Source organism: Belonocnema kinseyi, chromosome 9 (genome assembly GCF_010883055.1).
Source record: "Belonocnema kinseyi isolate 2016_QV_RU_SX_M_011 chromosome 9, B_treatae_v1, whole genome shotgun sequence".
Classification (NCBI taxonomy): Eukaryota; Metazoa; Arthropoda; class Insecta; order Hymenoptera; family Cynipidae; genus Belonocnema; species Belonocnema kinseyi.
In genome coordinates this window covers 117,838,686-117,857,705 of record NC_046665.1, presented here as the reverse complement: position 1 = coordinate 117,857,705, position 19,020 = coordinate 117,838,686, and the positions used below count along the sequence as shown (strand labels likewise).

At 24.8% G+C, this 19,020-nt stretch overlaps 1 protein-coding gene across 2 annotated transcripts in view; it reads right to left on the bottom strand.

The window, feature by feature from the left end:
• LOC117180918 (facilitated trehalose transporter Tret1-2 homolog) overlaps nucleotides 1–19,020 on the bottom strand; it is an 889,009-nt gene that overhangs the window by 129,446 nt on the left and 740,543 nt on the right. The window contains exon 1 of one of the 2 annotated variants that reach the window (XM_033373545.1): nucleotides 5,570–6,263. The exons of the other annotated variant lie outside the window; for it this stretch is intronic. Coding sequence (XP_033229436.1) covers nucleotides 5,570–5,608 — 39 coding nt within the window. The 5' untranslated portion in view covers nucleotides 5,609–6,263. Of the gene's footprint in view, nucleotides 1–5,569; nucleotides 6,264–19,020 lie in introns of those variants that run through there. 2 annotated transcript variants of the gene reach the window in all.

The window sequence follows — 19,020 nt, the reverse complement described above, 5'->3', positions numbered from 1 at the left end:
GCCAAACAAAAAAGGATTTTTTAACCGAATAGTTGAATTTTTAACTAAAAAAATATATTTCTTACCAAAAATGGAAGTTAAGTTTTTAGTTAAAAAAAAAAATTGTTAACAGAAAAAATTTAACTTTAACAAAAAAAGCTAACTTTTACCAAAAAGATGAATTTTTAACAAAGATGTAATAATTGTTATTTGAACCAAAAAATATTTCAATTTTAAATGAGTGAGCAGCCGAAAAATAGGAATTTTCAACGAAATACATGAATTGTTAACCGAAAAAAGGTACAACTTTTACAACAAAAGAGACAGTTAAACTTTTAGTTGAAGAAGCTAATTTTCAATTTAAAAAATTTAATTTTCACCAAAAGACAATTTTCCAACAAAATAGTTAAATCCTTGACCAGCAAAGATAAAATTTCGACCCTAAATTTCTACTTGAATTTCAAAGAAAAAAGTTAATTTTTAAACAAATTGATAAGTTTGCAAACCTAATTGTTGATTTTTGTACCAAAATAGTTGAATTTTGGACGCAAATTACGAACTTTCTACGAAACTGTTGAATTTTCAACCAAATAATAAAATTGTTACCCAGAAAAAGAAAAATTCTTAGTAATATTAGACTATTTAACCAAAAGGAACAAAATTTTAACCGAAAATGATTTGATTTTCTTATTGGTTATTTGGCTAGCAATTAGTTCAACTCAAGTAATTGTTAGTTAAATTCTAAATTATTAGATGATTCAGTTTTAAAGAGTAAACGCAGAAAACAATTTCCCGGCCTGTTTCTTGTCTATTTCGCAGTTTTACAAAATTTTCCAGATGATTAAAATTTCAAAGTTCAAGGCTTCAAAATCGAGTAAATTCGAATTTGAATTATTTCAAACTAATTAAAACCATATTAATTTTAGAAAAATTAAAAAATGGTAAATTAAAAAAGCGTTTAAGAGTTGGTAATTTTAAACTCGATTTGGTTAGAATCTTACTTATATAATCTTATGAAATTTGTAGCCTTGATTTAAAATGCTATTCTTGAACTTTTTACAACAAAATTTGATTCAGTGTGATAAAAATTTGACGTACCTTAAAATCAAAAAGTAGAAATACAAGTCTTTTCGAAATTTTAGAATTACACAAACATTCAAAATTGAATACAATTTTTAATCAGTGGCAAATTTTGAAAAGTGGAAAAGAATCTTTTTGTAGATCTTTTAAAGTAAAGTAACTTTTTACCATGCTTTTGTAACAGAGCAACATTCAAGTTTACCGTTTGGACTAATTAAAATATGTCCTAATAAAATTTATTTTTAATATTTAACGATTCTACATATAAAGTCTCGGAAGAGATACCGTTAATCAACTAAAATCTGTTTTGTTGGAATCTTTCTTCAGACTATGACATGTGAGAAAAGGAGTCTCTTATCATGTTATGATAATATTTTCGAACAGTAGTATTTTTCTTGATCCATCATTATCTCTGCCGAGGCTTTATATCTTAAATCGAAATCTAAAAAACTTTAAACTCTTATCAAAAAACTACTTTCTACACTTTTGTCATTGTCAGTGAAGTTGGAAGCCTCCGATAAGAATTTTCACAAGTAGTTCATAGAATCACAGTTGTTAATACTCGTTTGATTTGATTTAGCTTTCCAATTGAAAATGTCAGACGATGCTTACACTTGGTAAATATAATTTTGTTCTTCCCATAAAGTTCAATGCTCGTTTGGTTACATGAAGGAGTTAAAGTTAAGACTCCTCTCTACCTTATTACTAAACGAAATTTGTAAAATTTGAAAGGAAAGACTAAGCCCATAAAGAACATGCTGATATATGGCTAAGAACATTTAAGCACCCTTTTGTGCCTCGATGTGTGCCAGTTACGTTTCCATTAAGGGAACCGGTACTTTGAAGTTTTAAATCTTGTTTCATAAAAAATAAATGTTGAAAGCATGAAAGCGTTCGGGATGCCTTGGGCGAAACTCAGATTATTTTCATTTTCATTTGCTAAATCGTTTTCGACCGAAGAGAAGCCCAATTGCCGAAAGGGATTTGCAATTCCAAATTGCTCACTGGCCAGTTGGAATAATATCATTAGTTGTGATAGAATCAGAATGGCCACAGGTCAGGGAAAACTCAGGGAATTTCTTTAGAATGATCAGGAATTGTACAGAGTCATTTTTAATCACTTTGATTATAAACTGAATATTTTCAAAAAGTAGTTTTACATTTTCCAAGCCCCTTTCCACATCCAGGTATTCAGTATTGAATTATTCTAAATTTGATCACTGGTAAACTTAGAAGACAAGTCAGGGAATTTTGTTGATCAGGGAAATTCAGGAAAAATTTAGGGATTTAAAAAAAAATTCAATAGACAGAGCTTCCAGATATAAACCTGATTCCCTGACAGATAATCGGGGCTTCTACACAGTCAGTTTTAGTCACTTTTTTCTCAAGTCTTTTTTTAGTCACTTATCTAAGATAAAGTCACTATACTCAATTTTTTAAATCAAAAGATCAATTTGGTCACTTTTCTCCCAGTAAATTAACCAATGGTCTATACCTATTTCTTAATTTTCTTTAATTTTTTTGGGATATTTTAGGGTATTTTAAAAAATTTCAAGACATTTTTCACGGATTTCAATCTCCAAAGGATTTAAAAGGTTTTTGGGTATTTTAAAAAATTTCAAGGAATTTTTAAGAGCTTTCGAAATATCCAAAAAATTTCAAAAGATTTCAAGGAACTTTCAATATTTTTGGCTATTTTCGAAAATTCCGTGGAATTTTTAGAATACAAATTTTTTTTTAAAGATTTCAAGATTTTAAAACATTTGAAATATCTTGGGCATTTGTAATAGATTTCAATAATTTGTAGTGAATACAAATAATTTTATATGTTAGGCTATTTTTGAATATTCCAAGGGATTTTTGAGAGATTTAGAATATTTCAAATGTCTTAAAGGATTTTAAATATTGTAGGGCATTCAAGCATATTCGAAGGAATTTTTAATTACATAAGATTTCAGAAAATTTCAAATACTTTTAAAGGATTAGAAATATTTTAAGCTGTTTGAAAAGATTCCAAGGCCTTTTCGAGTGATTTAAAGAATAAAATAGTAAATAAATAAAAATGATTTTAAAGATTTCCGATTATTTTTGAAGATTCCGATGAATTATTAATTTTCTTTGAATAGTTTGAAGGGATTTCAAAGAATTAAAAAATTTGTAGCATAATATTAGAAATTCCAAGGAATTTTCAAGAGCTTTAGAAACAAAATGTTAAGGGATTTCAACAAATTTAAAAAAATCGATTATTTATTATTTACTGTAATTGAATTAATTAATTTTAAGGGATTTTAAAGAATTTTGGGTTCTCAATATTTTTTTAATTTCCGAGGAATCGTCAAGAGTCTTAAAAAATTTCAAGGAATTTTCAAAAAGGTTTCAAAATATTTCAAATGATTTAAATTTTTAATATGTTTCAATTTTTTTTTTCAATTTCAGTGGATTATAAAATATTTCAAAGAATTATAAATATTTCAGGTATTTTAAAATTTGTTAAAAAAATTTCATTAGATTTCAAAGGGTTTCAAATATGATACTTTTTTTAATTCAAAAGAATTTTTAAGACCTATTTGAAATATTTTAAGGTATTTCAAATTATTACAAGGCTAATTAATTAATAATTATTCCAATAGCTTTAAAAAGGTTTTATAATGTTTTGAATAATTTTATGGGATTTTAGAAAATGCATGAGAATTTTATTAATTTAAAAAATTTAAAAAGCTCTCAAGGTAATATAATACATTTTTCAGGATTTCAGGAAATATCAGATTTCATGGAATTTCACGGGATTTAAAAATATTTTTATGTTTTTCGAAGAATTTATTTGCAACAAATGAAGGATTTCGTAGATTTGTAGAGATTCGAAGATAAGCATTCTTAGGGATTTTATCAAATTCTTTTGAATTCTCTTGAATTTTTCTAAACTCATTTAAATATTGCTGAAATCATTGAATTTTTTCGTACAAATTTTTGATTCTTTTTATCCACCCTAAATTGTTTTATTATCACTGAAATCAATGGAACTTTTGGGATTTTTAACATTATTTCCAATGAGGAAGAGTGTCAATGAAATGAATAAAACCTGAAATAAAAGATCTAGGATATTAATGGGTCCGAGTGAAAAAAATTCAATATAATACTTACATTTTTCACCAATAAATAACAAAATTTTATCAAACAAAAAAGATAATTTTTTTTACAAAAAATGGAGTAAATAAGTTTTCATTGTGGAGAATTAAATTTCAATAGTAAATAAAATTTCTACAACAATTTCATTACGTACCAAATAGTTGAATTATACATAACAAATTGTTGAATTTTCAAGCAAAAAATAAAAATGATCTATAAAATAGTTGAATTCGTAACTTGAGAATATGAATTAACAACAATATAGTTTATTAACAATCAATCAGTTAAATTGAAAAAAATAGTTCAATATTCAGTTTAAAAAATGAATTTTTAACAAACAAAAAAAAAGAATTTGCAACTAAAATTATGAATCTTCATTAAAAAATGAACGAAGTTTCAGCAAAATGTATCAGTTACTTTCAAGCAAATAGTTAAATTTTTTACCAAATTGTTGAACTTTTAAATGGAAACAAAAAAAGGCGAAATTTCTACAGAAAGAGAAGTTTTTTATTTAAAAGTTTTTATTTATTTAAAATTCAACGAAATATTTGAATTAAAAAAAATTGTTTGACAAGGAAAAAAATGTCAATTAAATTGTTGAATTTTCAAGCCAAAAAAGGAATTTTCAATAAAAAAGTTAAATCTTCAACAAAAATGTATGACTTTTTAAAAAAAAATGGTTGAAGTTTTCGAAAATTCATTCAATTTTGAAGCAAATACTAAAATTTTAACAGCAGAGTTTTCCACCAAAAAGAATTAAAGAATGAACTTCTAACCAAAAGTAGTTAAATTTTCTAATAAATTGTTGAATTTTCGAGCACAAACTAAAAAATGTCTTGAAAACAGTTGAATTTTCAACAAAAAATTCAATTTTCAATCCACACAGATTCATTTTAATCCAGAAAATGTAAAATTTTCACAGAGAGAAATTGCTTTTTAAGTCAAAAAGGTGAGCGATTAAAATTTCCAAATTGTCTAATTTCTAACCAAAAGAATGAATTTTCAATAAACAGGTGAATTTGCAACCAACTTGTAGGATTTTTTTCAGGTAATAAATTCAATTTTGAAACAAATATTATATTTTTAATTAAAAATTCAGCAGCAGATTTTTCCACCGAAAAGAGTTAAAAAATTGTATGACACTATCTTGACACTATTTTCTAGAATTTGTGACACTATTTACACTATTGTAGAAATTTAAAAGTGAGTCCGAGGTGACAAAATGCTCGTCGAATTTCGGTGAACCTAGATACGGTTATAAAATTCGAATTTTTATATTTAAATATTAATGGTCTGGGGAAATAAAAAAAATGAAGGAATTTTGGAAAATTAAGTTTTGTGACTACCCTCGAGGTCGCAAAACCGCACTCTAATTCATACTTACACGTGGGAGCTCTGACGAGCAGGAGAGCGGTTTACGCATCGCGCATTCATGTGTTTTCACCGGTAAGGCGCGAAACTACAACCACGTGTTTAAAAAAAAAAAAAAACTTGCAAAACACAAAAAAATTTTCACTTTCACTCACAAACACTTGGTGCAATTTACTTTTCACGAATTTTGGAATTATCCAAAATTTATCACTATTGCACTTGCAGTAAAAATCATCCCGAGTACTCTGAATAATTATTATAAAATAATTATACAATTATTGCATTTAATCCATATTTTTCCAATTATTGAAATATGCTTCGAACCGTCTTTTGGAAATAATTCACTCACAAACACTTATTGTAATTTATTTTTTACGAATTTTGGAAATATCCAAAATATGTCAGTATTGCACTTGCAGTAAAAATTATTCCGAGCACTCTCTGGAAAATTATTATACGATTAATTATAGATTTATTCCATGTAATGTATATTTTTATGACTAAAATATGCGTTGGAAGTTTGAACCGGCTTTTGCAAAAGAGTCTTTAATTTTGATGAAATAGAATTTTATTTGCTACTCTTGTGGGAGAGAAAGCGAGTGTGAAGATTGGCGGGCTTTTTAAATTTTTTAATTGAAGATACTTAATAAGATATTAAATAAAAAAGATGGGATAAAGTCATAATGATGGCACGAGCGAAAAAGCGACTTCTATGTCGGATGACTACCATCGCACTACTGAAGTCGAGTCTCGAGACTCTTTCAGGCGAGATGTGTAGGGTATCGGTTCGGTACACACGCATGTTGCAGTTCACACGCACACGCGTGCCACGCACGTGGACCAGTGGCGCAGGGAAATTGTGTTTAGGACTTCGAAAAAATTAATTATTCATAAAATTCTTGCATTTTCTACCAATAAAGGAGAATTTAAAACCAGACAGTTAAATTTTTAACTAAAAAGGATAAGTTTTCCACAAAATTGAAGAATTTTCAACTAAATAATTAAATGTTCAACTACAGAAATGCATTTTCAACTAAAATGATGACTTTTAAACCGAAAAATTAATTTTTCACTTAGGAGTTCAACTTTTAAAAAGTTAGTTGAATTTTAAAGAAAAAAATAGAATAGTTTAATTTACAATTTGAAAAAATTATTTTTTATTAAATAAAAGAGTTCAACAAAATAATTAAATTTTCCTTCAAAAAGATGAATGTTCAACTAAAATTATGAATCTTCAACTGGAATATTTCAATTTTCATTCAAAAATAAAAAGAAAACGTGTTTTCAGCTAGACATACATTTTTAACTAAAATTATTATTTTTCAACACAATAACTGAATCTTCAACGAAACTAGATTAATTTTCTAATAAGTAGTTATATTTTACATGAAATAATTGAATTTTCTACCCAAAAAGCCGAATTTTTAATAAAACAGTTAAATTTTAACGAAACGATCAATTTTCTACAAAATTCATTAATTTCCACTTTTAACAAATTAGTTGAATTTTAAAGAAAAATAAATTTTCAACAAAAAATGGATTAGTTGATATTCCAACCGAATTCTTATTTTATTTTAAACAGAAACAGACAAATTAAACCAAAAAAGTTTGCTTTTCAACAAAATACATACATTTTCTACCAATTAGTTGAATTTTTAACTAAAAAATATTAATTTTCACGAAAAAATGAAATAGTTGAATTTAGAATTAAAAAAAATTAATTTTCATTAAAAAAAAAGAGTTTTCAACAAAATAATTAAATTTCACACCAAAAAGATTAACTTTAAACTAAAATGATGAGTCTTCAAATGGAATAGTTAAAATTTATTGAAAATATAAATTTAAAAAAAAGCGAGTTAGATGTAAATTTTCAACTAAAGTGTTGATTCTTCAACAAAAAAGAGATGAATTTTTAAACCAAAAAGGCAAATAATAAACTGAAATGACGAATCTCCAGTAAAAAAAATCAATTTAAAATAAAGTGGGTCAACTCACAACCAAGTGGTTGAATTTTCAGCCAACAAAATAACACTTTAAAAAAATGTGATAGGTAATATTTCAACCAAACATTTTTTAATTTCAATTAAGAAACACTTTAAACAAACCAAAAACACGAGTTTTTAAGAAAACACATGAAGTATCAACTAAAAAAGATGCATTTGCATTCAAACAGTTGAATTTTCAACTAAAAAAAATTTTCGCCAAAAATTGAATAAATAAATTCACAAAAGAAAAATTCATTTAAGAACAAAAAAATTTTAAAACAGTTGAATAGTCAAACTTAAAATTAATTTTTAAACAAAAATAGAATATGATTAGAAGAATTTTTCTATTTAAAATGTTAGAAAAATAAACTTTAAAAAAACATAAAATTCCACAAAAATAGTTAAATTCTTCAACAACATAAACAAAATTTTCAACTAAATAGTTGAATTTCCGACCCAAATGATCAACTTTTTACCAAAAATAGAATAGTTAAATTTTCAGTTAGAAAAATAAAATTCTAACAAAAAGAAATAATTTTCAACAAAATAGTTAAATTTTCAACCGAAGAAATTAATTTTTAAGCAAAAAGATAAAGTTTCAAATAATGAAATAACTTTTCTACCAAAAAGACAAATTTTCAATTAAATGGTTTGCTTTCCAGCTGAGGTAGATACATTTTCAGTTTAAAATAGAATAGATCAAATTTCAGTAATAAGATTATTTTTGAAAAAATAAAATAAATTTATAACGAAATAGATAAGTTTTAAAACAATTAGGTAATTTTTCAAAAAAAGATTAATTTCCTATCAAATAAAGATAAGTCTACAAAAAATGGAAAATTTAAATTTTCAGTTGAACAAATTTATATATTAAATTTTAAAAACTCATTTTTAATAAAATAAATGAATTTTTAACTAAAGGGATAAATTTTGGATAAAAAAAGTATAATTCTGATCAAAAAACATGAATTTTCAACGAAATATTTGAATTTTTAAAAGAATTTTGAACCAAAAGGATGAGTTAGTCAATAAGAATATTAATATTTTACCACAGAAGATGCTATTTAACAAAATACAAAAATTTTAAACAAATATTTGAATTTTCAGCTGAAGAAATTACATTTTTGCAATCAAAATAGATTTTCATTTTAAATAAAAAACAGTCTTCAACTAGAATGGTTAAATGTTAATTAAAAAAAAAATTATCTAGAAAAAACGAAATTTTAATAAAAGAGATACATTTTCAACTAAAATTATGATTCAACAAAATAGTTTAATCCGCAACAAAAAAAAGATTCGATTTTTCAACAAAAAAAATGATTTTTTAACCCCCAAAAAATGAATTTTTAAAAAAATAGTTAATTTTTGAACTAAAATTACGATTCTTCAACCAAAAAAGGAATTTTTGAGAAATTAGTTCCACTTTTTCAACCTAGTAGTTGAATATTTAACCAAAAAGTTAAATTCTGAACAAAAAAATATTTCAACCGAAAAGGATTTTAATTTTCTACAAAATAAATCAAATTTAAACAAAGTATATGCATTTTAAACTAAGTAAGACAAATTTAAAAATAGAATAATTTAATTTTCAGTTAAGCAAATTAATTTCCAGTAGAAAAATTGTTAACAAATTAATTTCAAGTAGAAAAAAAGAATTTTCAATAAAATAGTTCAAGATTCAACCAAAATTGACTTTTTAACAAATTAGTTCACTTTTTCAACCCAGTAGTTGAATATTTTGCCAAAAAAAAGAATTCTAACAAAAAAATGATATTTCAATCACAAATTATTGTAATTTTAAATAAAAATCATTGGAATACAACCAAGAAAAACGCAATTTCAACAAAATAGTTGAATCCTGAATCAAAACAGATTAATTTTCAACAAAAAATGGAACAATTTAATTTTCGTTAAAACAAATGAATTTTCAGCAAAAAAAAACGATTTTTCAACAAAAAAGGTGAATTTTGCACTAAAATGATCAAAGTTTGACATTTCTTGAAATTTTTGAAGTCAAAGTTTGTCCAGGTCCACGATTTCGAAAAGATTGCTGGAGTGGAAAATATTCTAGAATCTAGGATCGTCAGAGAGAAAAGGATAAAAATGAGATGCAGTGATGAGTGAATCCCGAAAGTTGGGTCTTTCATTTCTGTACTTGGACCATTCCAGCTGAGTCTGATTGTTGAACGCATTCTTATCTGCTGTCCAATGTAGAATTTTTTTTGCTTCTCTCAAAGTTGGGGTTTCGTTAATACCGACTACATGGATCCGGAAATGTTTGCTTGATTTCGAAGAATGTTTAAAAATGGGTTAATTAATTAAATGGCGGTTGCAGTTATAATGAGAAAGGTCTTCTTTCGAGAATGAGAATATTTTCATTTAATTCTTTTAAATAATATTAACATTGTTACTATATTAAATTAAATTTAAATCGCTTTAAAATCCTTAGATATAATTTGAAAATATTGCATTTAAATTCAAACAAATGAATTTTTTAACTAAAAAACGAAGTTAAAACAAAATATTACAATTTTTAATCAAATATAGAGGTGAATTGTAAACTAAAAATATGAAAATTCTACTGGAATAGTTAAATTTTTGGTTAAAGAAATTAATTTTCAAACAAAAAGTATTTAATTTTTAACAAAATAGTTGAATTTTCTACTAATGAAATGAATTTTTAACTTAAAAAAAGATATTTTTTACCAAAAAGGAAATAGTTTAGTCTTCAGTTAAAAAAAATAATTTTCAAGCATGAAAAACAAATATTCAACAAAATATTTCAATTTTGAAACGAATAAGGGATGAATTTTAATTTAAAATTATACATCCTCATATGAAATAGATCAATTTTCAGTTAAAGGATTTAATTTTCAACAAAAAAGATCGAATTGTCAACAAAGTATTAAAATATTTAACAACAGAGATGAATTTTCAAATAAAATGATGATTCTTCAATAAAAAAATGAATATTTTACAAAGGATTTCATCTTTCAATGAATTAGTTAACTTTTGAACCCAAAAGGTCAATTCTCAACCAAAAAAGATTTTTTGGTTGATTGAAAAGATTCTTTTCCGAAAAAACGAATTTTCAACAAAATACATGAGCTTTTTACCAAATAGTTGAAATTTCAATTAAAAAAGTTCAATTTCGAATTAAACATTAAATAGTTGATTTTTAAATAAGAAAATACTGATTTTTAACCAAATAGTTAAATTTCAATTAGAGAAGAGGTCCTATCTAAAATGATAAAGCTTCAATCAAAAAGACGCATTTTAAATAAAATAGTTGTTTCTTCAACCAAAACAGTTTAATTTTCAACAAAATACAATAATTTTTCACTAACCAGCAGTGGAATTTTAAACCAAAAACATGATTTTTTAACTCCGAAAATTAATTTTTGCCAACAAATAAAATTTTCAACTAAAAAATGGATTATTTACATTTTTAATTTAAAAAATTAATTTTGATCAAAAAAGGAATTTGCAAAACAGATTTAAATTTTGAACTAAAAGAAACGAATTTATAACAAATAAAAAAGGTGCATCTCCAGTCAAGAAATGAATTTTTAACAAAGAATATTAATTTTTTGTCAAAAAAGACAAATTTCTAATGAAATTCATGAATTTTTAACGAAATAGTTGAACTTTTAATTAAAAAAGATAAATTTACAATAAAAATGGAATAGTTGAATTTGCACTTAAAAATATTAGTTTTGAACAAAGAAACCATAATGTGTTAACAAAAAGATAAATTTTTAACTAAAAAAAGATGAATTTTCAATTAAATATGGATGAGTTTAATTTTAAGGTAAACAAATTAATTTTTAACAAAAAAATATATATTAAAACAGAATAGTTGGATCTTCGACAAAAAGGAGAAATTTCAACAATACAGTTGAGTTTTTAACCAAAAATAATACTTTTTACCAAAATTGTTTCATATTAAACAAACTATATTAATTTTTAAGAAAATAGTGGAATTATTCATCAAGAAGATTAATTTTCTACCCAATAAAATGAACCTTTTATAAAATACATTAATTTTCAAGCAATAACCTTAATTTCCTCCCAGATAAATGAAATTTAAACAAAGTACATGAATGTTAAATTAAGAAAGACAAATTTTCACCAAAAATGGAATAGATAAATTCTCATTAAAAAAAATAATACTTTTGAAGAAAAACAAAAAAAAAATTTGAGGACAATAATTATCTTTTCAATCAAACTATTCTCAAATAGAATTTACAATCTTCAACCAGAAAATTGAATTTTTAACAATATAACCTTCGACCTAGTATGTATTTAATTGCATTTAAACAAAAGTGGAATAGTTAAATTTATAGATAAAGATTAATTTTAAGCAAGAAAGAAAACAAATTTCAATAAAATTGTTGAATTTCCTACAAAGTATATTGATTTTCCATTAAGTAGATGAATTCTAAATTAAAATCTTGTATTTTTAACTGAAAAAGGTCAATTTTAACAAAAAATTGAATACATACATTTTCAGTTAAAAAAAATTATTTTTCAAAAGTAACAAACGATTTGGATTACATATGTAAATTACTTCAAATTAGTAATTATTCATTTTTAATTTGTAACTCTCAAAGCTAATTTAAAGACTTGTAAATTTTAGCTTTTTGAATTATGTATTCAAAATTGAATAATTTTGTTTTTAATGGGATCAGTGTGTTGTGAAATTTTAGAAAAATCGTTTTACGTATTTTCGCAGTTTCGAAGAAATCATAAAATTCTAAACATGGACTTAGTGAGAGTGGAAATTATTTGGAAGGTCCGGGTTACAGTAATAATCTTCGAACAAACGCACACCTGTCCTAATTTAATATTCTCAAAGCTCTTGTAGAATAATTGATATTCTATCTTTTGTTGAACCAACATTATTTTTTTTTTTCAAAATCTCAAAACATTTTTTCTTTAAAATCTTCTTTCCAACTGAAGATTGACAAGTGTTCAAAACTGACAAACTTAAAATTTTAGAAATACAAAAATAAATAATTTTATCTATAGACGTTCCAAATGATAAAAAGAGTTGAACAGAAAATGTCAGGGCCTAAAATGTTGCGTAGTCTGGCACACTTTCTGTAGTTCTAATATTTTAAAAGAATTAGAAATTAACTTTAGTCTCTGTTGAAACTATTATTATTTTATATAAAAATTAAAAAAATTTTTTTTGTCAAAAATTTGACTTTTTTGCTGAAAAATCACTTCTTTTAATAGAAAATTGATCATTTTGGATTGAAAATGCATCTTTTCATAGAAAGTTAATACTTTTTGACTGAAAAGTCTATTATTAATTCACATTTTCGGCTTTTTGAATTGAAAATTCGACGGCTTGGTTGAAATTTGTTTTCTTTTTTGACTACAAATTCTTGATTGATTATTTGTTTTTTTCCGTTCAATTCCCACTGTTTTTTATTTAAATTTTAATCTTTTTTTTTAAATTAACTATTACATGTTTGGTTTCAATTTTTTTTAGTTGAAAATTCATCTTTTTATTTATGGGTAAAAAATTCAACTTTTTGTAGAAAGTCCGCCTTCATTCCTTAAAGTGCAAATAAAAGTTTCGTAGATAATTCAACTATTTGTTTGAAAATTCAACTTTTTTGTAGCAAATTAACTTTTTAGTTGAAAATTCATATTTTTGGGTTAAAAAATCAACTATTTCGTGAAAAATTTATATTTTTGGCTTGAAAATTAAATAATTTTGTTTTCTTTGGTTGATAATTCAACTATTTGGTGAAAAATTTATTTTATTGTAATAAATTCATATTTATGGGTAAGAAAATTTAATTTTTTTAGAAAATCCGTTTTCTTTGGTTTTAGTTTGGAGAATAATTCAACAATTTGTTTAAAAATTTGATTATTTTCATCAAAATTAACTTTTTTACTGAAAATTAATATTTTTGGGTTAAAAATTTAACTATTTTGTAGGAAATTCATATTTTTGACTTGAAAATTAAACAATTTTATTCAGCGTGAACTTCTTTTTTGAAAATTTATATTCCTGGTTCAATTCAACTGTTTTTTTAAATCAAATTTTTTTTTATTTGAAATATCATCTTTTACATGTTTCGTTGAAAATTCGATTACTTTATTGAAAATTCATCTTTTTAATTTAAAATTGAACTACTTGTTTAAAAATTTATCTACTTTTATTTAAAGTGCAACATTTTTACTTAAAATATTAAGAAATTGAAACATTTCAAATTAAATTTAATATTATAGTGCCTAAAACAATTTATTTTCCTGTTTTCGTGAAAAGTCTTATTTTATCCCTATATTTTTCGATGCTTTTGACTCTGGAAAATTTTCCAAATTTTACTCATTTTTCTCTTTCTTATTTTTTTTATTTCTTTTATTTTATTTTCCTAACTCTATTTGGGATAACTGAAAAATAGCTAAAAATAAAATCCCCGAATTAGAAAATTACCTAATCATAAAATTCTCAAAATGATAAAATTTCCGAAATATAAAAATTCCGAATTGAAAAATTCCAGAATAATAAAATCCTCTACAGAAAATTGCCGAAATATAAGATATCCTAACTGGAAAATTCACGAATTTAAACAATTGAAAAAATTTTTGTTATTAAATATTTCTTATTAGAAATAAAATAATGAATTATTTTGATCAAAGAATTATTTTTAATGTTTGAATTAAGAATATGAATATCTGAAACCATTATATTTCGGAATCAAAAATGTTGTTTGAAAATGTGCATCAAAATGTTAAATGAAAAAAATTAAGAAGAATATTCCAGATAAATCAGAACAAATTTTGAAGAATTATTGTTATTTTAAATTTAAACAATAATTTTAAAAACTTTAAGCATAAACAAATTTATTTGATAAAAATATATGATTATTGTATTTTTAATAAATTATATTTACTGAAAAACAATTTTTAATTGTTTAAATTCGGGAATTTTCTAGTTCGTATATTTTATAATTCAAACATTTTCTGTCGGGAATTTTCTTATTCCGGAATTTTATCATTCGGGAATTTTGAAGTGTAAGGAATTTTCTGGTTGAAATTTTTTTAAATTATTTTTTATTCGAACAATAATATTAGAAACTTTAAAGATTAAAAATATTTGTTTATAAAAAAATTTGATTATTGTATTGTTAATACATAAATAATATTTATAGAAAAAATGATTTAAATTCGGGAATTTTATAATTCGGATATTTTATTATTCGGAATTTTTTCAATTCGGTAATATCATGAACTGTTCAGGAATTTGTTTATCCGGGAATTTTATTATTCGACAATTTTATTTTTTTAACTTTCCAATTCGGTAATATTATAAACTGGTCCGCAATTTTTTTTTCTTGAATTTTATTATTCGATAATTTTCCAACTCTGGAATTATATTATGGTGAAATTTTTCTATTCGATAATATTATAAACTGCTCGGAAATTTTGTTATTCGGGAATTTTATTATTCAGGAATCTTATAATTCAGGAATTTTATTTTTCGAGAATTTTCCAAATCGGGAATTTTATTATTTGGAAATCTCCCAATTCGGCAATATCATAAACTATTCGAGAATTTTATTATTCTGAAATTTTATTACTCGGAAAGTTTCCAATTCGGTAATATTACAAACTGTTCGGGAATTTTTTTGTTCGGGAATTTTCTTATCCGGGAATTTTATTATTTGAAAATTTTCCAATTTGGTAATGTTATAAACTGTTCGGAATTTTTTTAATTCGGGAATTTTACTATTGAGGAACCTGATAATTCCAGAATTTGATTTTTCTAGAGTTTTCCAACTCGGAAAATTCATTATTTGAAAATTTTCCAATTCGGGGATATTATAAACTGTTCGGGAATTTTGTTATTCGCGAATTTTCATTATTTGGACATTTTATTACTCAAGAATTTTCCAACCTGGCAATGATATTATTTGGGGATTTTTCAAATCGGTAATGTTATAAACAATTCGTGTATTTTATTATTTGGAAATTTTCGAATTCGGGAATTTTATAATTTAGGAATTTTATTATTCGAGAATTTTGCAACTTGGAAATTTCATTATTCGGGAATTTTCCAATTCAGTAATATTGTATAAACTGTTCAGGAATTTTATAAGTCAAGTATTTTATTACTGAAGAATTCCTCAGCTCGGCAATTTTTTAATTTGGAAATCTTTCAATTTCGAAATTTTATTATTATGGCATTTTATAATTAGAGAATTTTCTTATTCGGGAATTTTCCAATTTGGGAATTTCATTACTCAAGATGAAGAGTTTTAAAACGAATGACTGGATAGGATAATGAAAAAATGAAAAAATCGAAAGACATCCGTCCAGTTACATCACTTTAGTTAGCCGAAAGTGACTTGAAAGAAAGTAAGGACAAGGATAGTAAATTTAAACTCCCTAAAAGTCGAAACTATTTTAAATAGGAGTCCTCTTACATTTCCTTTCTATCCCCTAATTTCCCTCTAATTCTCCTGTGCCAGACACATCCTCGCCAGATTTTCTCTTCGCTTTGCAATATATTTCCCGGATAGACCGCAGAATTCGTTATGGGCTATCGGGTTTCGAAAAAAAAACTGGCCGACTTTTGAGAGGAGTAATATTCTTGAAAATCACGTTCGAAGTATCGAATTTCATGTGAAAGTTTTTTGTTTGTTTCTACATGCTTTTGTAATTTTTTTATAAAGTCATTCAAAAAAAAAATGACGTCAAAAAAAAGGTTAAATTTTTTTCCATTATAACAGGCTTAAAAAAAGGGTCAAATTTTGTTTTCTTTCTCCTCATAAGAAAAAAAGACGTTTTTGTAAATTTGATATTGAATCGTCAGTCTTACGTGAATGGAGTTGTAACTCAGTAGTTCTCTTCACGCTTAGCCATAGAATACAAATAAAAAATTTCCTTTTTAATTTCACCCCCATGAGGCTCTTTTATAGGGTCTCAAAAAACCCCCGTAAGTGAGAGACTGTGTTTTGAGAGTTTTTGATGCTATTTATTATTTTTTTTTTTTGCTATTTTAGTAAGAATTGTTTTTAATGCATAAAATACTACTTTCTGCTGATAATAAGATCTTTCTTAAATTGTTAAAACAACTTATTATTATTCATAGCAATTTTATTTTAGAATACAGTCAGAAAGTCGCGGTTTTTTCTGAATTCTTAAACTTTCTTTCAATTGTTCAATTAGAGCGAGGCAATAATCAATGAAAGTTAACAAAAGTAATTTTTTAAACAATTGATTATTTTTAATAATATTCTAATTGTGTAATGCTACAAATTTGAATTTTTAAATATTTTTCAACTTTTTGTCCACTTTTCACTTAAATTTGAGTAATAATTAAAAAAATTTAACAAACCTAATTGTTTAAATAATTTATCATTCCTTACGACTATCTTATCTTATAGTCATGTCAGAAAGTTGCAGTTTTTTTAAAAACATTTTTTAAACAATCCCTTTCTTTTATGTGGGTATATTCTTTTTAAATAAAACCAGATATTTGAAATATTCCTAACAATATTCTTAAAATATTTTTCATTTTTATTTTGAATGTCATTTCTATGATTAAAACCAAAATTACGCGCACTATCGAAAATTGATTCATAACAAATTTTTAGCTCTTTTTCGGGTAAACAATATTTGTTGAATATATTTTTTTGCGTGACTTGTCATTTTTCCAAAATTTTTTTTTTTTAATGTTATTTTCCACGAATAAAACAAAGACTACGCGTCCGATGAAGAAGTGATTATTAACAAAGTTGTAGATATTTTTTGGGATCACAATTTTTGTTTATTCATATTTTTTCATATCTTCACAATGGAATTTTTGATTATTTTTGGTGCAATCAAAATTAGATTTTTTGATTTTTCAAGAAAATACAAAAAGTTGTTATTATCATTTTGTAAGGATTTCAAAAAATAATGTCATCAGGATAAATTGTTTGGCTTTATGAGTACTACGAATAGCAGTATATAAAATTTTGAAATCTAAAAAAATGGTCTCGAAAATTTTGAAATTACTACAACTTTTTGAATTTTTATCCAAAATGGCTGTTTAACGAACTTGTTCTTTCTTTTAGGACATAAAAAAGTGTGCCAAACACCGATTTGATCCGTTCATTTTTTCTAGAGTTATCGTGTTTATGGGCAGACGGACAGGCAGACAGACAGACAGACGCCATCGTAAAAACTTGATGGTGTCAAATTTCGGACAATTCTAATACTTTCTTAATCATAAACTATGAGAATGTGAAAACCGAAGCTTTTTAGCATCATTCAAAGAGAATATTATTAAAAATAATAATAAATTGTTATAAAAATTGTGCTTGTTAAATGAATTAATTGAAAAATGGACCTGAAGTGGAAAATTCATATTTTCGGGTTTAAAATTGAACCGTTTTCTAGAAAATTTGCCTTTTTGGTTTGAAATTGCAACAATCTAGTAAAGAATTAATTCTTTTGTTGAAAATAAATATTATTGTGTTTAAAATTCAACGGTTTTTTTTCTTTCTTGATTTCAAAATCTGTCTTAGTCGAAAATTTAACTCTTTTGTTGAAAATATAATTCTTTTATTGAAAATTTCAGTCTTACTAAAAATTCATATTTCTGGTTTGAGCATTCATCTTTGTAGGTGGAAAATTTAACTATTCGGTTAAAAATTCAAATTTTTGGTTGACATTTTTTTTCTATGCATTTTCAAATGTATAGTTGTAAATGCAAATGTTTCGTTGAAAAATATTTTTACATTCAGTGTTGTAAAAATTAAATTATATTTGGCTCAAAAACTACACTATTTGATGAAAAATAACTTTTTTGTTATAAATTCATATTTTTGGGCTGAAAATTAAATTGTTTTGTTGAAAATTAGCCTTTTTAGTCTGAAAATTCAATAAATTGGTTAATTTTTTTTCTTTTCTGGCGGAAAAATCTTTTTGTTAGAAAACAAAAATTTAACTTCTTTGTTCAAAAATTCGTAGAAGAAAATTAAATTTTTATTTAAAAATTCATCTGGGAATCGAAAGGAAATAAAGGGAGAGAGTATGGGAAATTAGAGGAGAAAACTTAGAATAAGAGCCGTGAATTGAGAGGAGTGGAAGTAAGGGAAGTGAGATGAATTTAATTGAGGGGTAATAGGAGAAGTGAGGGAAAATTTGGGAGGCTAAGTAGGGGAAATTAGGAGTGGGTGAGTAAGGGGGAAATAAGGGAAAATAGGGGTATGAGAGGAGGAAAAATAAGGGGAAGTTATGTAATGGAAAGTAGGGAAATTGAGGGAAATATAGGTAGGAGTAGTGAAGAAATTTGATTAAAGAAGTGTGGAGGGAATGAAGCAAGAGAAGTGACGCGTTTGCAAGTAGTGAAAGTAAGGGTAAATGAGGGCTAGGTAAGTGAGGGAAAAGAGGGGGGAAAGAGCTTGGGAAGAGAGGGGAAGTGAGGGGAGGGAAAGTAGGAGAAGTGAGGGTAATGAATAGATGGGAA